General features: G+C 35.6%; 1 protein-coding gene across 2 annotated transcripts in view; it reads right to left on the minus strand.

The window, feature by feature from the left end:
* Positions 1–19125, minus strand: part of BBS9 (Bardet-Biedl syndrome 9) — a 450363-nt gene that overhangs the window by 243743 nt on the left and 187495 nt on the right. For both annotated transcript variants that reach the window (XM_077775407.1, XM_077775408.1), the window contains exons 11-15: positions 15489–15565; positions 11889–11942; positions 6058–6160; positions 4455–4559; positions 1916–1930 (exon numbers count right to left, since the gene is read on the minus strand). In XM_077775407.1, coding sequence (XP_077631533.1) covers positions 1916–1930; positions 4455–4559; positions 6058–6160; positions 11889–11942; positions 15489–15565 — 354 coding nt within the window. The remainder of the gene's footprint in view (positions 1–1915; positions 1931–4454; positions 4560–6057; positions 6161–11888; positions 11943–15488; positions 15566–19125) is intronic.

A 19125-nucleotide genomic window follows, 5' to 3' on the forward strand; every position in this document is an offset into this window, starting at 1 on the left:
AAAACATTAAAAAAAAAAAAAGAGTTAAAAAAAAAAAAAGAAAGAAAGATGAGTACTTAACTCTGCTCTCAACCCAAAATCTTAGGGAAACCTAAAGAACAAACTTAATGAAATTCATATTATGATAGGTATTACAGCAGAATCATAAATAAAGGATTTGGGGAAAACAAAATAGGTAACAATCAACATTGACCCAGGCAAGTTTAAGGGGTCATACCTGATGACACTGTTCCACAAATTGTAAACAAGATAAGAAATAGTCCCACAGTGGGGCACCTGAGTGGCTCAGTCAGTTAAGAATCAGCTCTTTCTGATCAGAACACCATGAATACTTACTCTATGGGTCCCTTCCTTCCTCATTCCCTTTCTTTTCTTTTCTTTTCTTTTCTTTCCTTTCTTTCTTTCTTTCATTCTTTCTGGGCCCTTTCCTTCCTCACTCCCTTTCATTTTCTTTCTTTCTTTCTTTCTTTCTTTCTTTCTTTCTTTCTTTCTTTCTTTCTTTCTCTCTTTCTTTCAGAGAAAGAATGTGTGAATGAGGGTAGGGGTAGAGGAAGAGAGAGAATCTTAGGCAGACTCCATGCTCAGTGTGGAGCCTGATGCAGGGCTCAGTTTCAGAACCCTGACATCATGACTTGAGCCAAAATCAAGAGCAGGATGCTTAACTGACCAAGCCACCCAAGCACCCCTGTGGGCTTGCTCCTTCCTTCCTTCCTAATTTTCTTTAATATTTATTCTTGAGAGAGAGACAGACAGAGCATGAGCAGGGGAGGGTCAGAGAGAGGGAGACACAGAATCTGAAGCAGGCTCCAGGTTCTGAGCTGTCAACACAGGCTGTACACAAGGCTCGAACTCACAAACTGCGAGATCATGACCTGAGCAGAAACCAATAGTCACACTCTTAACCAAGTGAGCCACCCAGGCACCCCTGAATCATTTTAATGCAATATTATCATTTCTTAACCACGTCTTTGCTTTCTGACCCAACAATATAGGACAGGCTCTCTTATTTTCCCTTCTCCAGACCTAGAAACAGCCTTTTCCCAAGAACCTTGATCCCTTTTACTAGAGATGGTACTCATACCTTAAGATGTATGTAATAGAAAAAAAAAAAAAAAAAAAAAGATGTATGTAATAGATGTGCTCATTGCAAATGAGCTAAAACCTAAATAGGTCTCTGACCCATCTCCAATGCCCCTACTCAACTCCACTGCAAAAACCTCCAGCTGACCTTCTGACAGGCTATTTGGCTTTCCTTCAACCAGTGCTTCACATTGCAGTTAGAGTGATTTTTTCAGAATACAAACCTGTTCCTGTCATACCCAAACCAAAAGCACATCCGTGCACTTCATGACCTACTTAAAACCATTGAATGGCTGACCTTTGGTCACAGAATAAACACCAAAGTCACTAGTATGATCAAGAAGACTAGTATGGCCTATCCTTTCCCTATACCCTACTTAATTTTTGACCACTTTACCCCAGCTCTCAGTCAATTAATAAAAAAAAAATGATAGAAAGAAAGAAAATGAAAACAATTAGAATTGAGTGATAAACACCTTTTCTCCTTATTCTTTTCTTAAGTAAAATAAGACAGAGCATATAAGTAAACTACCAATAACTTATGGAAATAAGTAATTAATGACACTTCAGATTTTTTTATTCCCAAAAAAATCACGGAGCTTCATTCTTTCTCATGACTCTGAAACAACTAATAATGAATGAGAAGTCTCTATGAGAGGAAACATTCATGATCCTCTCCATAGACAGATGAAGGCACTGAATCATCCTAAAGAGATTTCTATAGTTAGAATAACAGTCTATAAAAAGAGTGCATTCATGGTATAATTCCAATTCAATTCACTGACCAAACTTCAAATCTGAAATTCATTTTGTTCTAAATTATCTTTTCACTTACCATCAGGATTTTGATCTATCCATCAGAGGCAATGCAAACAGGTGTAGGGGAGAAAGAATGCAACAAATTATTTGTGTTAAAATTACAACACAAATTTAATAAACATCTGCTTAAAAATATAAATTAAAATGTTGAAGATTCTCTCAGAGGATTTAAATGCCCTCCCAATAAAAGTAAGTCAATTCACAACTGAAGAATATAACATGAATAAGTGAAATCTAACAATATATTTGCACATCCAGTCTCAGAAGTCCATGAGAGTGTATCAGTATGTCACTCCAGTATTGGGGGAAAAAAAAAGGAAGTTATATGTTCTAGACCAAGAGCAAACCAGACTTATTTGTAAATGACATCAAGAGGATTAAATAATTCTTGGGGAAAAATTTTGAGGGCAAGGCCAAATACATAATATTTCTAGTTACTCTTGCTTACATTATTTCAGCCAGTAGATACTACTATAGACTAATGTCTTCTTTGTTTGTTTGCTTGTTTTATGCTTGTCTTGATATTCTCTCACATTTATAGACTCTTTACAAATTTTAATTTCTAATTAACTTTCAACTAATTAATGCTATGCCCTTCAGTTTAGCAAAATTTATAATCTATTACAATCTGTCTATAGAAAAGCATAATAGTTAAAATGGTATGTGCAACCATAAGTTCATAGGTTAATTTTACAACTTTATCATGTATTTTTAAAGCATTTTGACAATTTGCTATGTAAGCCATTTCTCTATTTTAAATTCATTTTCAACCAGTGTCACTAATTTTCTTTGGAAACAAATGAAATACTTAGTTGAATTAAGACACCAACAGTCTCTACAACTGTGTAGAAGTCTAACAAGGATAAAAAATATACAAATGCCTATGATCATTGAGACACTCGATTAATGATAAATGATCTAGAGATTTTAGTCAAATATTTATTATGTCATAAATCAAAATTAAGATAACATTAAAATTTTCAATGTTCTTTTCAGAAAAATCCAACTCTATCATTCTTTGATGCCTTATGGAAGTTTTGCATTTCTTTCTGAAGCCAGCTTTCTCAAAGTCATTTAAACATAAAATATTTACATAACCCCAAATTTTGAAAATATAGATGAGAAAGAGAAAAATTCTGGCTAAAAATGAATTTTTTAACAACTTAAACCAAAATAACTAACAAAGCAGAAGAAACAGATTTTGAAAACATGTATTAAAGCTATAAAATCATCTCACAGTATAGAGTTGTCAAGCCATAAGCCAGAAAATTTACTTAGACAAAATTAAAACTACAGTTATTAAAAAAAATTGTTAAATAAGGTAATTGGACATAGAGAGGAAAAAGATAATTAAGTCATCTCTAAAACTTTTAGAACTAAAAATCTATATAGAAATTGTTTAATAAAAACACAAGTACAACATGCTAAAGTACCCTATTATCAGTTATCCTATATTAAAACATTTTTTAAAAAACAATGACTAATTATTTGTATTCTACCAATAAATGTATTGTCCAAATGTTAACATGAAGAAATCACTATACAGGAAAAAATACAAACTATAAAATTTGACCCAACAAAGTTAAAATTTACAGTAACTGAATCTCAACTGGACTAAAGGTAACATTTTTAATTTAAAAAGAGTTCCTTGAGAACATACAGATCAAATTTTAGTAAATATGTTCTTAAATATATTAATATATAAGAAACTAAAGACTTTTATTTAGTCATTTATTTTTTTTAATGTTTTATTTATTTCTAGGAGAGAGAGAGAGACAGTGTGAGCAGGGGAGGGTCAGAGGGAGAGGGAGACACAGAATCTGAAACAGGCTCCAGGCTCTGAGCTGGCAGTCAGCACAGAGTCCTATGCGGGGCTCGAACCCACGAACCGCGAGATCATGACCTAAGCAAAAGTCGGACACTTAACCAACTAAGCCACCCAGGTGCCCCTAGTCATTTAAAACAGTGTCTGAAACTATGAATACTGATTTATCAATCCATAATAGTCTTTTTCACTAATTCAGAGTGGGCTTTTCTCCTTAGTTTAGTAAGTGTAGTCTAATATCATTCTTTTAGTGTGAATAAAAATATACTTGCTATTAACTCAGAAGACAACATCAAACATCATATGTGGAAATCAGCTAAGCAGACTTATCTATAATAATTCATAACACAGAAATAATTTGGACAATTTTATTTAACACTAGGAAAGAATATTTTTTCATTTAGTAATATACTACAATGTTTTCTAATCTTAAACACTTAAACATTTAAGGGTGCCTGGGTGGCCCAGTCAGTTAAGTGTCCAGCTCCTGGTTTTAGGTTATGATCTCATGCTTTCCTGAGTTTGAGGTCCACATCAGGCTCGGCACTGTGGAGCCTGCATGGGATTCTTTAACTCTTGCCCTCTGCTTGCCTCACCCTCGCTTGTGCTGTCTTTGTGTCTCTCAAAATAAATAAACTTAAAAGAAAAAAAAAATACTTAAACATTTAACTCATAACTCCAATTTAAAAGGAGTGATCAGGCTTAAAAATCTGAACAACCGTATGTTTACCTGATGGTCTGGAATAAGAAACAACAGCATTTCCTTCCAATTCAGGTGGGGTATAACTCCCTTTCAGATAAACAGAAAAGGCTACTGTTCTACTCATCTCTGGTGCTATAAGAAATGTAAAAGTAATATAAGTTACAAAATTTTGGACAACTATTAACAACAGTTAAAATTATGCATGCATTGCATGCCAGCTATTCTTCTAAGCACTTTACATGGATTAACTCATTTAATCCTCACAACAACCCAGTAAGGTGTGTACTATTATTGTCCCCAACTTTTGTGCATGAGGAACTTGGTTACAGAGAGATTACAAACCTTGTTCAAGGTCATATTGCTAATATATACTGGGGACTGTCTCCAAAACAAGGGAGTTCTGTTTCTCTTTACTCAGATGAATAGGCAGCAAGATCAGAAAAAAAGTATACAAAAAGGCAAGAGATTTGGGGAATGGGGAATAGTACACTTTATCATGGCTAGAATACAAACTACAAGGAGAAATGGAAGGGGGGGACTCCATATGGATGTAACTATAACCGTAGCGACTTTGCAGATTGTGCACAGCCTTCTATTTTCATGTATTTGGCCTCCAACCTGTGATGGAGCCTAAAGACATTTTTAACTGGAAAAATAAACTGTTCAGAATGTTTTAGAAAGACAACTTGGAAGTATTCTGAAACAAATTAGAAAATAAAGTGAGAATCCAGTGATTGGATATCTCCTACAAGATTACTTCAACCATTCTACCATTCGTTCATTGATTTGGTTAATATTTATTAAGTTCCCCGTATCTGACAGGCATTCAAGTAAGAGTTGGTTATACAAAGGCAAAAGAGAGAAATATGTTCTTGACTTCATAAATACAATAAAGGATCACCAGCTGAACAGCAGCAGTAAAAGAAGAGAGAAAAAGATTAGAAAGATAAATCATAAGCCGTTTTAATAGGACCACTGACAACTTTGATATAAATGGTAGGGCCTGAGAGATACTGTGCAAAGAAGTCTTACTAAGAGTTGCCATTTTTATGACTAGCGTTATTACAGATATCTTACATAGATTCACTTTCTAATTAAATCCTCAAAAAAGCCTTGCAAGACAGATATCATTATCCCCTTTCAGCAGATTAAAAGAAATTGAGGCTCCGAGTAATTACTCAAGTAGCTTGCCGAAAGTTACACATCAGGTACATGTCAGAGCCAGGATTCAAATTCAGGCCAGATTCAAAGCCAATGTCCTTTCTTCAAACATTACTGATTCAACAAACAGCTCACTAGAGGAACACCAATAAAGAAAGTCTTCCAAATTATAGTATTTAAGCACAATTACAGGCCCATCTAGTTAAGGAAACCACTTGAAAATCTATAATTACTTCAGCTCATCAACCATTCATTGAATGTTGCTATTTTTTAAAAAGTATCGTTCATGTTTGATATCTATAGGGGAAATATAAGCAAAATAACACAATTACAGATTTTAGAAAGATACCAGTCTCATCATTCAGACAAGAAATACAGCCATGAAATAAACATACTAACAAAAAAAATTTTTTTAATTAAAAGAAAATATCACACCATGATAGATTTTAAGCCAAAATAGAACCCTTACCCATAAATTCAAAGGTGAACTGATCACAAGTCAATACTAATGGTGGTTGCACATAAACTGATAATTTGGCTTTTTGCAAAGCCAGTCGATTCTGCAATGTGACCTAAGGAAATAGACATTGTTATTAATAGATAATTACATTTTATCCAGATTGACAGGAGAGCACAAGTATGTGAAAAATCACTAGCAAATAATTAGGAAACATCTAAAAAATGAGTAGTCTTTTAAAACTTAAGTAGTAGATTAACTGATAAGTAGAAAAGTGGTGGATTCTAACCAGTAGAAACTGGATAAAGAAGTTGAAGAGACTTTTCTCCAAAGAAACAGAAGTGGCCAAACAGTACATGTGAAACAGCTTAATATCATTAATCACTATGAAATACAAAGTAAAACCCCAATGAGATACTATTATACATCTACTAAAATGCTATAATCAAAATAATAGACAAAAATAAGTGTTAGCAAGAATGTGAGGAAACTAGAAGCCTCATACGTGGCTGATGGGAATGTAAAATGGTATAGCCACACAAGAAAATAATTTAACAGTTTCTTTAAAAATTAAACATAAATTTACCAGACAACCTCACAATTCCATACAAAGAGAAATACGTTATGTCCGTCCAAAAACGTATACACAAATTTCATAGCAGCATTCTTCACAACAGCCAACCAAAAGTAGAAACAACCCAAATGTCCATCAGCTGATGAATGAATAAACAAAATATGGTACTTTATAATGAAACTGTATTTGGTAATCAAAAGAAATTAAGTACTGGCACATATTACAACCTGGGTAAACCTTTAAAACATTATGCTAAGGGGTAGAGGCTAGTCACAAAGAACCACATGTTGTAGGATTCCATTTATAGGAAATGTCCAAGATAGGCAAATCAATAGAGACAGAAAATAGATTAGAAGACGCTGAGGGATAGAAGTGGGGGAGGGCTGGAGGATGGGACAGGGGAAAGGAACAGGAAGTTACGGCTAATGGGTATGAAGTTACTTTCAGGAAGGACGAAAATGTTCTAAAATTAAATTGTGGTGATGGTTCCACAACTCTGCAAATATGGCAAAAATCACTGAATTGAAATGAGTAAATGGTATATTATATGAATTGTATCTCAATAAAGCTATTAAAAACGTTCTAGCAAAAGCAAAGGAAAAGGCTGCCCTGTGGTTGGTGAATAATTACATCATGAAATGTTAGGTGTTCATTCTTCTTTTCATGTATAGATATGGCAACTGGATTATCTTATCTAGTATCAATAAACCACTTTTTGCATAAATTAATTATTCTCTAAAGATTTCCTTGCTAGGTGGATATTTACTAGCCTAAATGCATAGCAAAGCACCACATTTAATTCCATGGCTTAACACAAAGATACATGACATAACTAATTCTAGGAAGTATCAAAGAATGGCAATATTGACTGCTGCATATATCTCAGCGTGCTGCAATTCTAATTCTGTGGTGATGCTAAGAAAATCCTCCCACTCTAATTAGAATCAAAAGCTAAGAACTCTGGGGTAACAGTGTGACTGAGAAACAAGGACAGATATGAGAAGGCCAGGACTTCTCTCACTTCCCCTGAAAAGAACCATCAGCAGAAACCATCAGGCCCATGAATTTTTACTGGGCCACAGCACTAAGGGACATCTTTTTCAGGCTATCAAAGAAAAATCTTAAAGATCTGACTTCCATTGGGCATAATCTCTCTTTGGATTTTGTCTCCTTAAAGACTCAGACTTTGAACGGTCTCATTTGGATGAATTCATCCACATGGTTGGTATGGTAAGCAGACTTATCATAGTCAACTGCCCCGGTAGGGCTGGTATACCAACTGAGTCAAGATCTCTGGGTGGTAGAACTGGGTATTGGTATTTTTTTTTTTTTTTTGGCTTCCCAGATGATACCCATGTAGTACCAGAGTTAAGAANGGCTCTGTGCTGACAGTTCAGAGCCTAGAGCCTGCTTCAGATTCTGTGTCTCCCTCTCTCTCTTCCCCTTCTCTGCTGATTTCCTATCTCTGTCTCTGTCTCTGTCTCTCTCTCAAAAATAAACATTAAAATAAATAAATAAAAATTAAAAGAAAAAAGATACATAGTTTTCAAATTTCTCTTAAATTAAAGGCATGTATCACCTATTTCTTAATATATATTTTGCATAAATACATAATATATATGCACATATAATGTATACATACACACACATACTATAGAGAAAGAGACAACATACAGGCATACATAACTGGCTCAGAAATAATATATACATACAATTATATTCAATAAGCATATTGTATTCATTTTAAATGATGTGGGTATTCTGTACAACTCAAAAAATAAGTTAAATGCAAAAATGATGACTTCCAAAGTAAAATTTTTAAAGGATAACTCTTGATGCAAATAAATACAACTGGCTCTTTGTTCCATAGCAAATAACAATGAATCCTCAATTTTTACTTTACAAGCCCCGGGAATGCACAAAGGGAATCTGCATACCACAAAGCAAAGCTTCCTTCGGGATGTCTGAGAATTATAAACAACATAACATAATAAAATCCTGATGGTAATTATGGGAAGAAGAATCTACACAAACACCACAGACAACATTCTTTCAAATAGCGAGGTCCACTGAATAAGCAGGACACGACTAAATATTTTACTATTAATAATAACACAGTGCTAGTCTATATAAATACATATTTTTAAATGCAACTCAATATTAATGATAACCAGTAGCAGCTCTCTATATTCATGGAACCATACTGATAAATTACTTATGTACATTATCTCATTTAATTTTCACAACATCCTGAAACAGGTGCTATCACTATATACCATTTTACAGAAGAGAAAATTATGTCTCAGAGAGCTAAACAATTTGCCCAAGGCCACTCTGATTAACAATTTAACTTCTGTCTGCCAGAATCCAAAGTGCATGCTCTTACTCAACCGTGGTTAAGTCTCAACTCTACAAATAAAAAAGTATCCCCATTTTACAGTTTAAAAACAGAGGTTCAGAGAAGCACCTGGGTGGCTCAGTCGGTTAGGCATCTCGCTCTTGATTTCAGCTCAGGTCATCATCCCCGGGTCATGGGATGAGCCCCACATCAGGCTCTGTACTGAATGAACATTGAGCCTGCTTAACATTCTCTCTGTCTGTCTGTCTGTCTCTCTCTCTCTCTCTCTCTCTCTTTTTCCCGCTGCCCATCTCCCCCATACATTCTCTCTCTCTCTCTCTAAAATAAATCTTTAAGAAGTTAAAATTACAAAATTAAAATAAGAGGTTCAGAGAAGCCAAATAACATGCCCAAGACTGACAAGCCAATATGTGCAAGACAGTTGAAAACTATCACCAGGCGGGGCGCCTGGGTGGCTTAGTCGGTTAAGCCTCCGACTTTCGCTTAGGTCATGATCTCGCGGTTTGTGGGTTCGAGCCCCACATCGGGCTCTGTGCTGACTGCCAGCTCAGAGCCTGGAGCCTGTTTCAGTCTGTGACTCCCTCTCTCTCTGACCCTCCCCTGCTCACGCTGCCTCTCTCTCTCCTAGAAATAAATAAAACATTAAAAAAAAAAAAAAGAAAACTATCACCAGGAATGTATCATAAGAGCTTAGTTTTAAAAGGGAAAATAAAAAATCCTTAAAGTAGCAGTAAGTCACTTGTAAGAAAACAGATATTCTGACTCTACCTGGCATAACAATGTGTACCTAGACAGTGATCACACAATTTCACATTGTTAGCAAGATCATGATAGCTCTTGTGCACAGATTTATTAAATCCCAACAATGGGCTAGGCACTTTCAAGTGTGAATCAAGATGTGTGACAAAAAAACTAGATGAACAAAGAAGACTGTGTTTGAGCCAAAAGAGAAAGAGAGTTAAAGACTTAGCTAGATCATAAACCTCATATTTAAGAGAAAAATAATTACAGAATATTAAGGGAAAATATAAAACATTAATACAAGAATTTTCCATGTTGTTTTCTGGTTCTAACAAAATGAAATATGATCCTTAGGAAATATAATACCAAATTTTTCTCCTAGATATATAAATATGACTCCAAAGGCCAGGTATGAGCAACCACTCTGCTTAGTTGTCTGGAATAGATGGTCACACATCATGCACACATACTCAAGGTAGCCACATCTTCATTCACTTGGAACGGATGGAAAAATTTTCTCAATTAACAGGATTTATTATGATGGAAACTTGCATGGTTATATATCTTGGCTGCTGTTGTTATAAAAGGCTATAAGGAGAGATTTATAGCAAAATTTGTGTAGAAACTGTCAGACAGAATCAGGAAGTCATTGTGTCTGCTGTGTAAGTCCAGCTGATTTTATGCAACCCTCATGTGTTACATTCTTTCTCATGCTCTTATAATGGCAATAAAGAAAAGAGTTGAGACTTAGTCATTCTCGAATATGGTTTAACTGTCACTAACAAAGGAGAATTTTCCAGTGGTGTCATGCCATCATTTTAACATGGCTATTATTATACATGAAAGCCTAAGAACTGCATGGGAGAGAAAGGTGTATTTATTTATAGCAATAACTAGTGTTTGGTGTAGGGAGGGAATTAGCATGAGCAATATTATCTGATTTAAGTACAAAATTTCTTTTTTGCATTTATAGTGTGTTCCTGAAGTATTATATGTGTGTCTGAACAGTATCAGTAGATAGATATTAACGAAGTTTCTCTACACAAAAGTCTATAGATCATTCCTGGAACTCTGCAGGGCTTTTTTTTTTTTTTCTTAAGTGTTTGATTTCTTGCCACTAATGCTTTTCCAGACTCAGAAGTATTAATGAGATAGAGCCTTTGATTGGATAGGGGGGAGGGAGAACTGGGGAAAGACCACCCTTGTTTCCAGTGGCAAGAATCCAAAAAAATTAGCTTAGGAAACTGTTACAAGATTGGGCTCCCTTCAACTTCTACCAAAGATCCCCACACTTGGGCCACCCGCTGGGCCCAGTGTAAGCGAACACAATTGGTAAAGCCTGGTGCCCTGTCAAGCTCCTCCAAGGACAGCAACCCATAATCTAAGAAAATATAAAGCCCTGTCCAAGTTTTGACTAAGCAAATTGCCAAGATCCACAACTTTTCCCGGCTCCAAGGTCTGGGCAGTGATAAATATTTTCAGCTTAATAATGTGCTGACTGATTACCACACTTTAATCTAAATGCCTTAAGAGGGTTCTACATTTGAGTTCTAGTTCTAAAATTCTACAATGACAGGCTAAAAATTTTAACCAAAACCACATCCTTCATATTCTATTTTTTTTAGTACTATCAATTTTTCGCTACCCTACTTTGTGGCTTCTTCATTTAATATTTTCTTGATATAAATACATCCATTTAAAATAATATTATTGCAAGTAGATGACTGGAAATTCTTCTCAAACACATACATATTTACACAAAGAAGAAAGATATTAGCATTCACATGATTCTCCAAAATATGTATGATGATGCAATCAACTAGTTGGTCTATCATAAGTGGTGATGACACATGACAAAATTCCTTTAACATATACAAAATATTAATTTTGCTTCTAGAAAAAAAGGCCTTGCATCATTTAAATGTAATAGTAAGCAAAAGCCATAAGAATTATTAATATTATATAATACTGCTAGGAATGTAATTATCCATTCTATATTTGTCAGAAACAATATAAGTTATCTTTGCCACCCAAGGCTAAGGGAAATGTACAAATTTCAAATGCTTGTTTTACACTTCCATAAGCTACGTATAGGGTGACAATAGTGACAGATGTGATGAAATATGTAATACTGTTTGCACATTACGGTCTAGAACCACGGTACAATACCTTAACTGTGACTGAAGGGACAAGGTCAGTTCCCACTTCAACATCGGTAGCTTGCTGTAAACAGAGAATTGAGAAAAGAAGGGAGGAAAGAATGGTTTCAAATTAACATGTCCATCAATGAGTAAACACAATGGGTGCAATATATACTTCCCACCATCAAAATAAGGAACTCACAATAAAGGACTTATCACGCTAATGACAGACTAAAAAGGTTAATATGCTTTTTGAGAGCCTTCAACTGCAAAGTCATGAACTATTAAAAACCTTTTCCAAAAGGGAAAGAAAAGGTCACATATTTTTGTCAATAGTATTTTTGTCAAATCACTCCCTCACCAAATTTACTTAAATGTTGAAACTAATTAATTCTATTAACTCATTCTATTAACTCATTCATATTAAATAAGTTAACAACATTACTTAAATGTTGAAACTAATTAATTCTATTAACTCATTCTATAACTCATATTATGCAGAAGAAGGCCTCCTTGTATTTCTCGGATAAGCATTATGCCATTCTTTTTCGGTCCTTGTAGTTTCAATTTGTCAAAGGTATGTTTTATTCTGACTAATAATATGTGGGGCACATGGGTGGTCAGTGGTTAAGAGTCCGACTTTGGCTCAGGTCATGATCTCAGTTCATGGGTTAGAGCCCCACGGTGGGCTCTGTGCTGACAGCTCAGAGCCTGGAGGCTGGTTCTGATTATGTGTCTTCCTCTCTCTCTGCTCTTCCCCTGCTCATACTCTGTCTCTCTCTCTCAAAAGTAAATAAACATTAAATTATTTTTAAAAAACAGTATGTATCTAAGACATGTAACTAATGATAATAAAGCTTCAATGGCCTTACACTTAGAAAATAAAATAAAAGTAGAAATGTATTTTTTATGAGCTCATATCATAAACTAGGCCACTCTTTGAGCATCAGCCTGGGTTACATGATCCTACCTCTTACAGAATTCAGAGCATAATATAATGAAGCAAACATTTCCTTATAAGTTATAATTTATTTATTAGAGTGATAGATTGAGAGGAAAAAATGCTCACTTGATAATAGAATAAGACCAAAGGGTAACATATTTTCTAATAATAGCCATTGCTGGGAAGCAATTAAGATTATACAATCACTGGGGCGCCTGGGTGGCTTAGTCGGTTAAGCGTCCGACTTTCGCTTAGGTCATGATCTCATGGTTCGTGGGTTCGAGCCCCGCGTCGGGCTCTGTGCTGACTGCCAGCTCAGAGCCTGGAGCCTGTTTCAGAGTCTGTGTCTCCCTCTCTCTCTGACCCTCCCCTGCTCACGCTCTCTCTCTCTCTCCTAGAAATAAATAAAAATATTTAAAAAAAAAAAAAGATTATACAATCACTAATCCAACCAATGAATAGATCCATTGTGTTTTTAGTTAACTTATTTGAAATTATCTTACTAAGAAATACTAGTCCATTTCTAGGCAATGGGGATTGTTACAATGTAATGGGTATCAGCATAATTAAGAGTTGGGGGACTCAGGGCTCAGTTGGTTGAGCGTCTGACTTCAGCTCAGGTAATGATCTTATGGCTCATGACTTCATGAGGCCTTGAGTTTGAACTCCACATCACTGCTGCTCTTTTCATTAAAAGAGTGGGGAGATTCATATTCCATATATGATTCCACAGAAAACCATATATGAACTCTCAATCCAGAAGACAGAATAGCAATGTTTGTCTCCTCTATAAAAGACCTCACTGTATTATAAATTATATCACTTTTTAGATGTGTGCTTTGATAATAATGACAAAATAAAATATTAAGCCAAGCTTTGTGCTCTAGTATAACCTAAAATCCAGGAAATGTTTTACATTTAGCTGTCCACAGATCTAGAAGAGAAAACCAACATCCTCCTGTTTCCTGCTCTTTTCAATCCATGTCTAAACACCTAGGTACTTCAAGGACAGCTGTCCTTTGGGAACATAAAATTATAGCCAGAGAGAAATAGCTACACAAAGACACCATGGCACCATAGCCACATAAATCGTTGGGCTAGTATTTTCCAGTGGGATGAACATGATACTCTCAGGAATCTCTTAAGAAAGAAAAAATAGTAAGACACCAGAAAATGAAACTGGAAAGAGACACCTAGTTAAGAGGAAACAGCACTCTGAGTTACCAATAGGGAAATATACATTACAATATAGTGCTATTACATAAGGCCTTTTCCTACAAAGATCAAAAGCAGCTAAAGAAAGGAAAGGGAATTCCTCCTTCCAAATAGCCTATGTTTAAGGGAACCTAGAAAAAATTACATACGTTGCCCAAAGGAAAATAGGAATCATTTCCAAGGCAAGAAATTGTGTGTACATTTGTCAGCTAACTAAGCAAAAATGTTCCACTTAGACTACACCCTTCAGGTAGAGTGAGAAATGGTGTGTGCTGAATGGCCAATGTTTAAAACAGTGCCTCTACTATGTGACTCAGCTGTGTGAATGTTCCTTTCATATATAGTACTTTTTTTTTTTTTTTAAGTAGACCCAACTTAGTATATTATAGCAATGTTAACGTGATTTTTATCACAGCTTGGGTTGGCTCTTTATACTAAGATTAATCTTTGAAAACTTAGGACAAGAACTTACTATATTATGCTCCGATACTTAAATATCGAAGTCATTTCCTAGGTAAAATTATAGGACATGAACTCTAAATATAGTAAAAAACAGTGAATTTGATCACTTGCCAAAACTGATCAACTTCTGATTTAGACACAGGTAAACTTAACAGATTTTGCCCAAACTGCAGGCAGTGAGACCTAACCAATTATAATCTAACAAGTGCTTACAGGAAACCACACAAGGAGATGGGGCAACATAATAAAGGACAGTCCCTCATTCATCCTTCTTGTTTCTCATCTCCAGTCATTTATATTGCAAAATATACTGACCACTCATTATGTGACAGACGCTAAGGATATGGCAGTGGACAAGACAAGTAGTGGAATGCGGGGTGGTGGTGGCCGTGATAATGATAATGCTAAAAGAACTAAAATGTAATTTGATGGTGATGTTGGTTAACTATCATAACAATTCAACAAAGTAGATTGTATTATTATTCCCATTTTACAGATGAGAAAAGTTGAGACTAAGAAACTACCCTGCCCTGGGTCACACAGATAAAAGTGAGGAAAAATAATTCTTAGTCCAACTGTTTACTGTTTAACACACAAACGCAACCACCATAATGTACTAAAGACTGTAAATCAGCAAACCCTGACCTAGGCCTTTCATAGACATTATCTCAATGAACTTTCAACAAAAATCTTGTGGGATCAAGTATTATTCACCTGGATTGTGATTATCTCAATATTCTGGTACTGAAAAGGTTTTTGAAAAAAGTAGATTAAGAAAAGCTCTTCTACTTCTGCCCTTCCTCCCCTTTTTTAGACTGAAATCCTGCCTAAGGAACTCCTCACTAAGAAGTTGGAAATGTTTTTTCCAGAAAACAACAAAGACTTAAAGTTGTTATCCTCCTTAAAGTTTCTATCTGGGACCAAAAATTTGAACTAACACATACTGATCCCTAATCATCAGAGTCCACCACTATCATAAACCCTGTTAAAGTGTGCAAAGAAACCTACAGACACTGTATCAATGTTAGAAGAAACCACGGCAGAAACTTTCAAGTCATCTTCTCTCTCAGTCATGGGCCAAATACCTGTAATTTAAAAAGAAAAATAGTATTTAATCATAAAGTAAATCTGTTGTACATAGTTTTTTTTAAAGAAAAAAAAGGTCTTTCTATATCATATTATCAAAAAACAACCCCACAAACATACTCACAGTTGAAAACCAATACATTACAGAATTAGAAACCTGATAATAATTCTTCTCCCTCTACAATATTTTAAAGAAAAATTATCTTTCTCAAAGATATTAGCTAAGATGAGACCCAGTGACTGACCAGTGTTGGGAATTTCAATGCCCTCTCCTTAACACTGCTAGTAGAAGTCCAAACTAGTACCACCTTTTTGAAGGAAAGTTGGTCAGAACTATCAAAATGTAAAACATACATATCCTGTGGCCTAACAATTCTACTCCTTAGCATTTGTCTAATGCTCACAGACATGCACAAGAAGGTTCTCTGCTGCTAGTAGCTATTAAAAACAAACACAGGGGCACTTGGGTGGCTCAGTTGGTTAAGCATCCAACTTCCTCTCAGGTCATGCTCTCACGGTTTGTGAGTTTGAGCCCACATTGGGCTCTGTGCTGACAGCTCAGAGCCTGAAGCCTGCTTAGGATTCTGTCTCCCTCTCTCTCTGTCCCTCCCCTACTCACACTCTATCTGTCTGTCTCTCTTTCTCTCTCTCTTTCTCAAAAAAAAATTTTTAAACATTTAAAAATAAATAAATCCTTTAAAAAAACAAAAACGACCTACTCTCTATATTTCTATTAAATGGGAAATAGTGGACTGGATTATGGTATATCCACAATGTGCAATGATCGATCCAAAGCTCAAAGCTATAGGTAAGAGTGTTGTCCAACTTTATTCACTGATAAGAAAAGAACTCCAAGATGTGCCTGTTATTAAAAAAAAAAAAAAAGAAAAGCAAAACATAGTACAATGGATCTAATATGCACATATTTGTGTAAAAATGATTAAATAAACATGAAATTTTTTTAAAGAATACACAAACAGTCTTGATAAAGGTTACCTTTAAAAATCTAGTGGAACCAGGATCTGGGAGTTTACCTTTTTAGTACTGTTTAGAATTATTTTCACCATATCCATATAATTTTCACAACTTAAAATTTCACAATTTAAAAAATGTTTACAGTACATAATGAGATATGATGAACAAGTAACAGAGATTCTAAATAAACAGGAAACATAAATATATGTATGCACATATATATGTATGTGTATATGTTTTATATATATGTAACATATTTGTAATACGTGTTTTATATATATAAATAAAAAACAGTCTATTGGCTCCCACATAACATGCACTTTCCCCTCTTCCTCCTTTGTGGCAGAGCCCTAATTCTGCTAAGACATTTGCCTTTCATCTCAAAGTCATCCGATTGGTCAGGTCCAATCACGGTGATTTCATTCCCCGACCATTTTGTTGTTTTAGGCATAAGCATGGGGCTTAACCCTGGCAGACGTGAGGTGAGGGAAGTTGGGAGTAGGGGATGCTGGCACACGCTTCTGGGAAAGCTATTTCCCCATAATAAAAAGGGAGATGTGGGAGAAATATCTCTCTTTTCCCTGGAAATAATATTTCCACATAATACCTGGAACTGCTGAAATTACCCTGTGACCCTGGGAGGAAACATCCCTCACACACCAAAGATGGCTGACTGAAAACATGGCAAGTTCTTGGATGATGCCACAGGAATCAGCTGTCTCACAAAGAGAAGAACTGCGTACAATTGCCATCAGGCCTTGCCACCAGTATTGCAATATTTGGTGTAGGAATTTCTATAACTTACTTAGTGAGAGTACAAAAGCCTGCTTATTGCCTACCCAATAATCACTCTTCAGTCCTTTACTAAAAGAAGCCTAATTTCGTTTTAAGTAACAAAGTGCTCAGCTGAAACACTAAATTTCCCAGCCTCTTTTGCAGCTTGGGGTGGCCAGTAAGATGTGAGTAGAAGCTGCTCAGGGTGTGGCTTCCAGGAAAGATCCTTAAGGGGGCTGACTCAGCTGCAGATGTGAGGGCAGGAGTTCCAGAAGCCTTCCTGGACCAATAGATGACCCTGGGATAGAAGGAACTGGAGTCCCTGATGACAGTGGAACGGCCAAACCAACCCTGGTTTGCCCATCACTGGACTTCTTTTCCATGGGAAAGAAATAAACCTCTGCTTGTTTAAGCCACCTTATTTGAGTATGGTATAATGTGCAGCCAGACACAGCCCTAAACAATACATCTTCCAACAAGGTTACCAAGTACAAATACTTCTAGTACTCAATGGTAAAGGCAATTTAGTTATCCTAGACTTATTTCCAATGGAGTACAGACTTTCATCTATATGCCCCTTTCTTGGGGGCACCTGGGTGGCTCAGTTGGTTAAGCATCCAACTTCCGCTCAGGTCATGATCTCATGGTTCTTGAGTTCAATCCCTGCGTCGGGCTCTGTGCTGACAGCTCAGGGACTGGCGCCTGCTTCGGATTCTGTGTCTCCCTCCCTCTCTGCCCTTCCTCCATTCAAGCTCACTCGCTCTCTCTCACTCTCTCTCTCTCAAATGAACACTTAAAATTTTTTTAAAAACACATTATATGCCCCTTTCTTACTGTTCTCTTTCCCTTCCTTAAGACACAACTGTGTGGGAGGCTATCTCAGTACCATACCCATTCCTTCATACCCACCCCCAGGTAGAGAACATGATCAACTGGCTAAATCATAAGAAAATTCTGTCTTTGAAAGTGCCTAATGACAGATGTTGTTGACTGCTAGTAAAAGAAATGCTAGGCAGGATTCACACTAATGAGTATGAAAAGCTTCAAAACCCATGAGCCATACAGAAATTACTATAATTTCATGCTTACAACATACATTCCTCATATAACTTGCACACATAAAATCAGCTTCAAAAACACTTTTATTACAGTACATAATATACACCATGTGTACAACAAAATATACTCTTTAAAATGGCTTTAAATTTTGCTGAAACTCTTGCTTTGAAGAAATAAAAAAAGCTCTAAGTACTGAAAATAATCCACAAGACTGTGAACTTATTTTTGCAAGTTAAAGTCACTATACTAAAATAAGTGGCCTTTAAACGGATAATGAGGTCATCAAAATGTTCAGAGTTTTAACTTCTCATAATCTTCTGCAATGAGATGATTTGGTGCTTTTATATAATTACAGGCATTTTAGTAAACAAATATACCACAGTTTTATAAGGTTACAGAATACTAACTGTTTTCAATATCTAGAAATAGAATATTTTAAAAGTCCCTCTTTCTTCCAAATTTCTCTTTGGGTATTTGTTGGTGGTGGTGGTGGAGGTAGTTTTTTTGTTTTGTTTTGGCTTTTTGTTTTTTGTTTTTTGTTTTTTTTGGTAGGACTAAAATCAACTGATGATGGCAAAGAAGGGGCAGGGAACTTTAAATATTAACTAAAATTTGAGATTATATAAATAATGAACTTTGCACCCAAGACTGTGGGCACATCTCTAGTTTAATTAGCAGTTATTTCAAGATACACAGAAGGATCAAGGTAATGACAACTTTAAAACAGGTCAACCCTTCTCACTCAAGGGTT

This window comes from Crocuta crocuta, unplaced genomic scaffold (assembly GCF_008692635.1).
Source record: "Crocuta crocuta isolate KB4526 unplaced genomic scaffold, BGI_CrCroc_1.0 scaffold197, whole genome shotgun sequence".
Classification (NCBI taxonomy): Eukaryota; Metazoa; Chordata; class Mammalia; order Carnivora; family Hyaenidae; genus Crocuta; species Crocuta crocuta.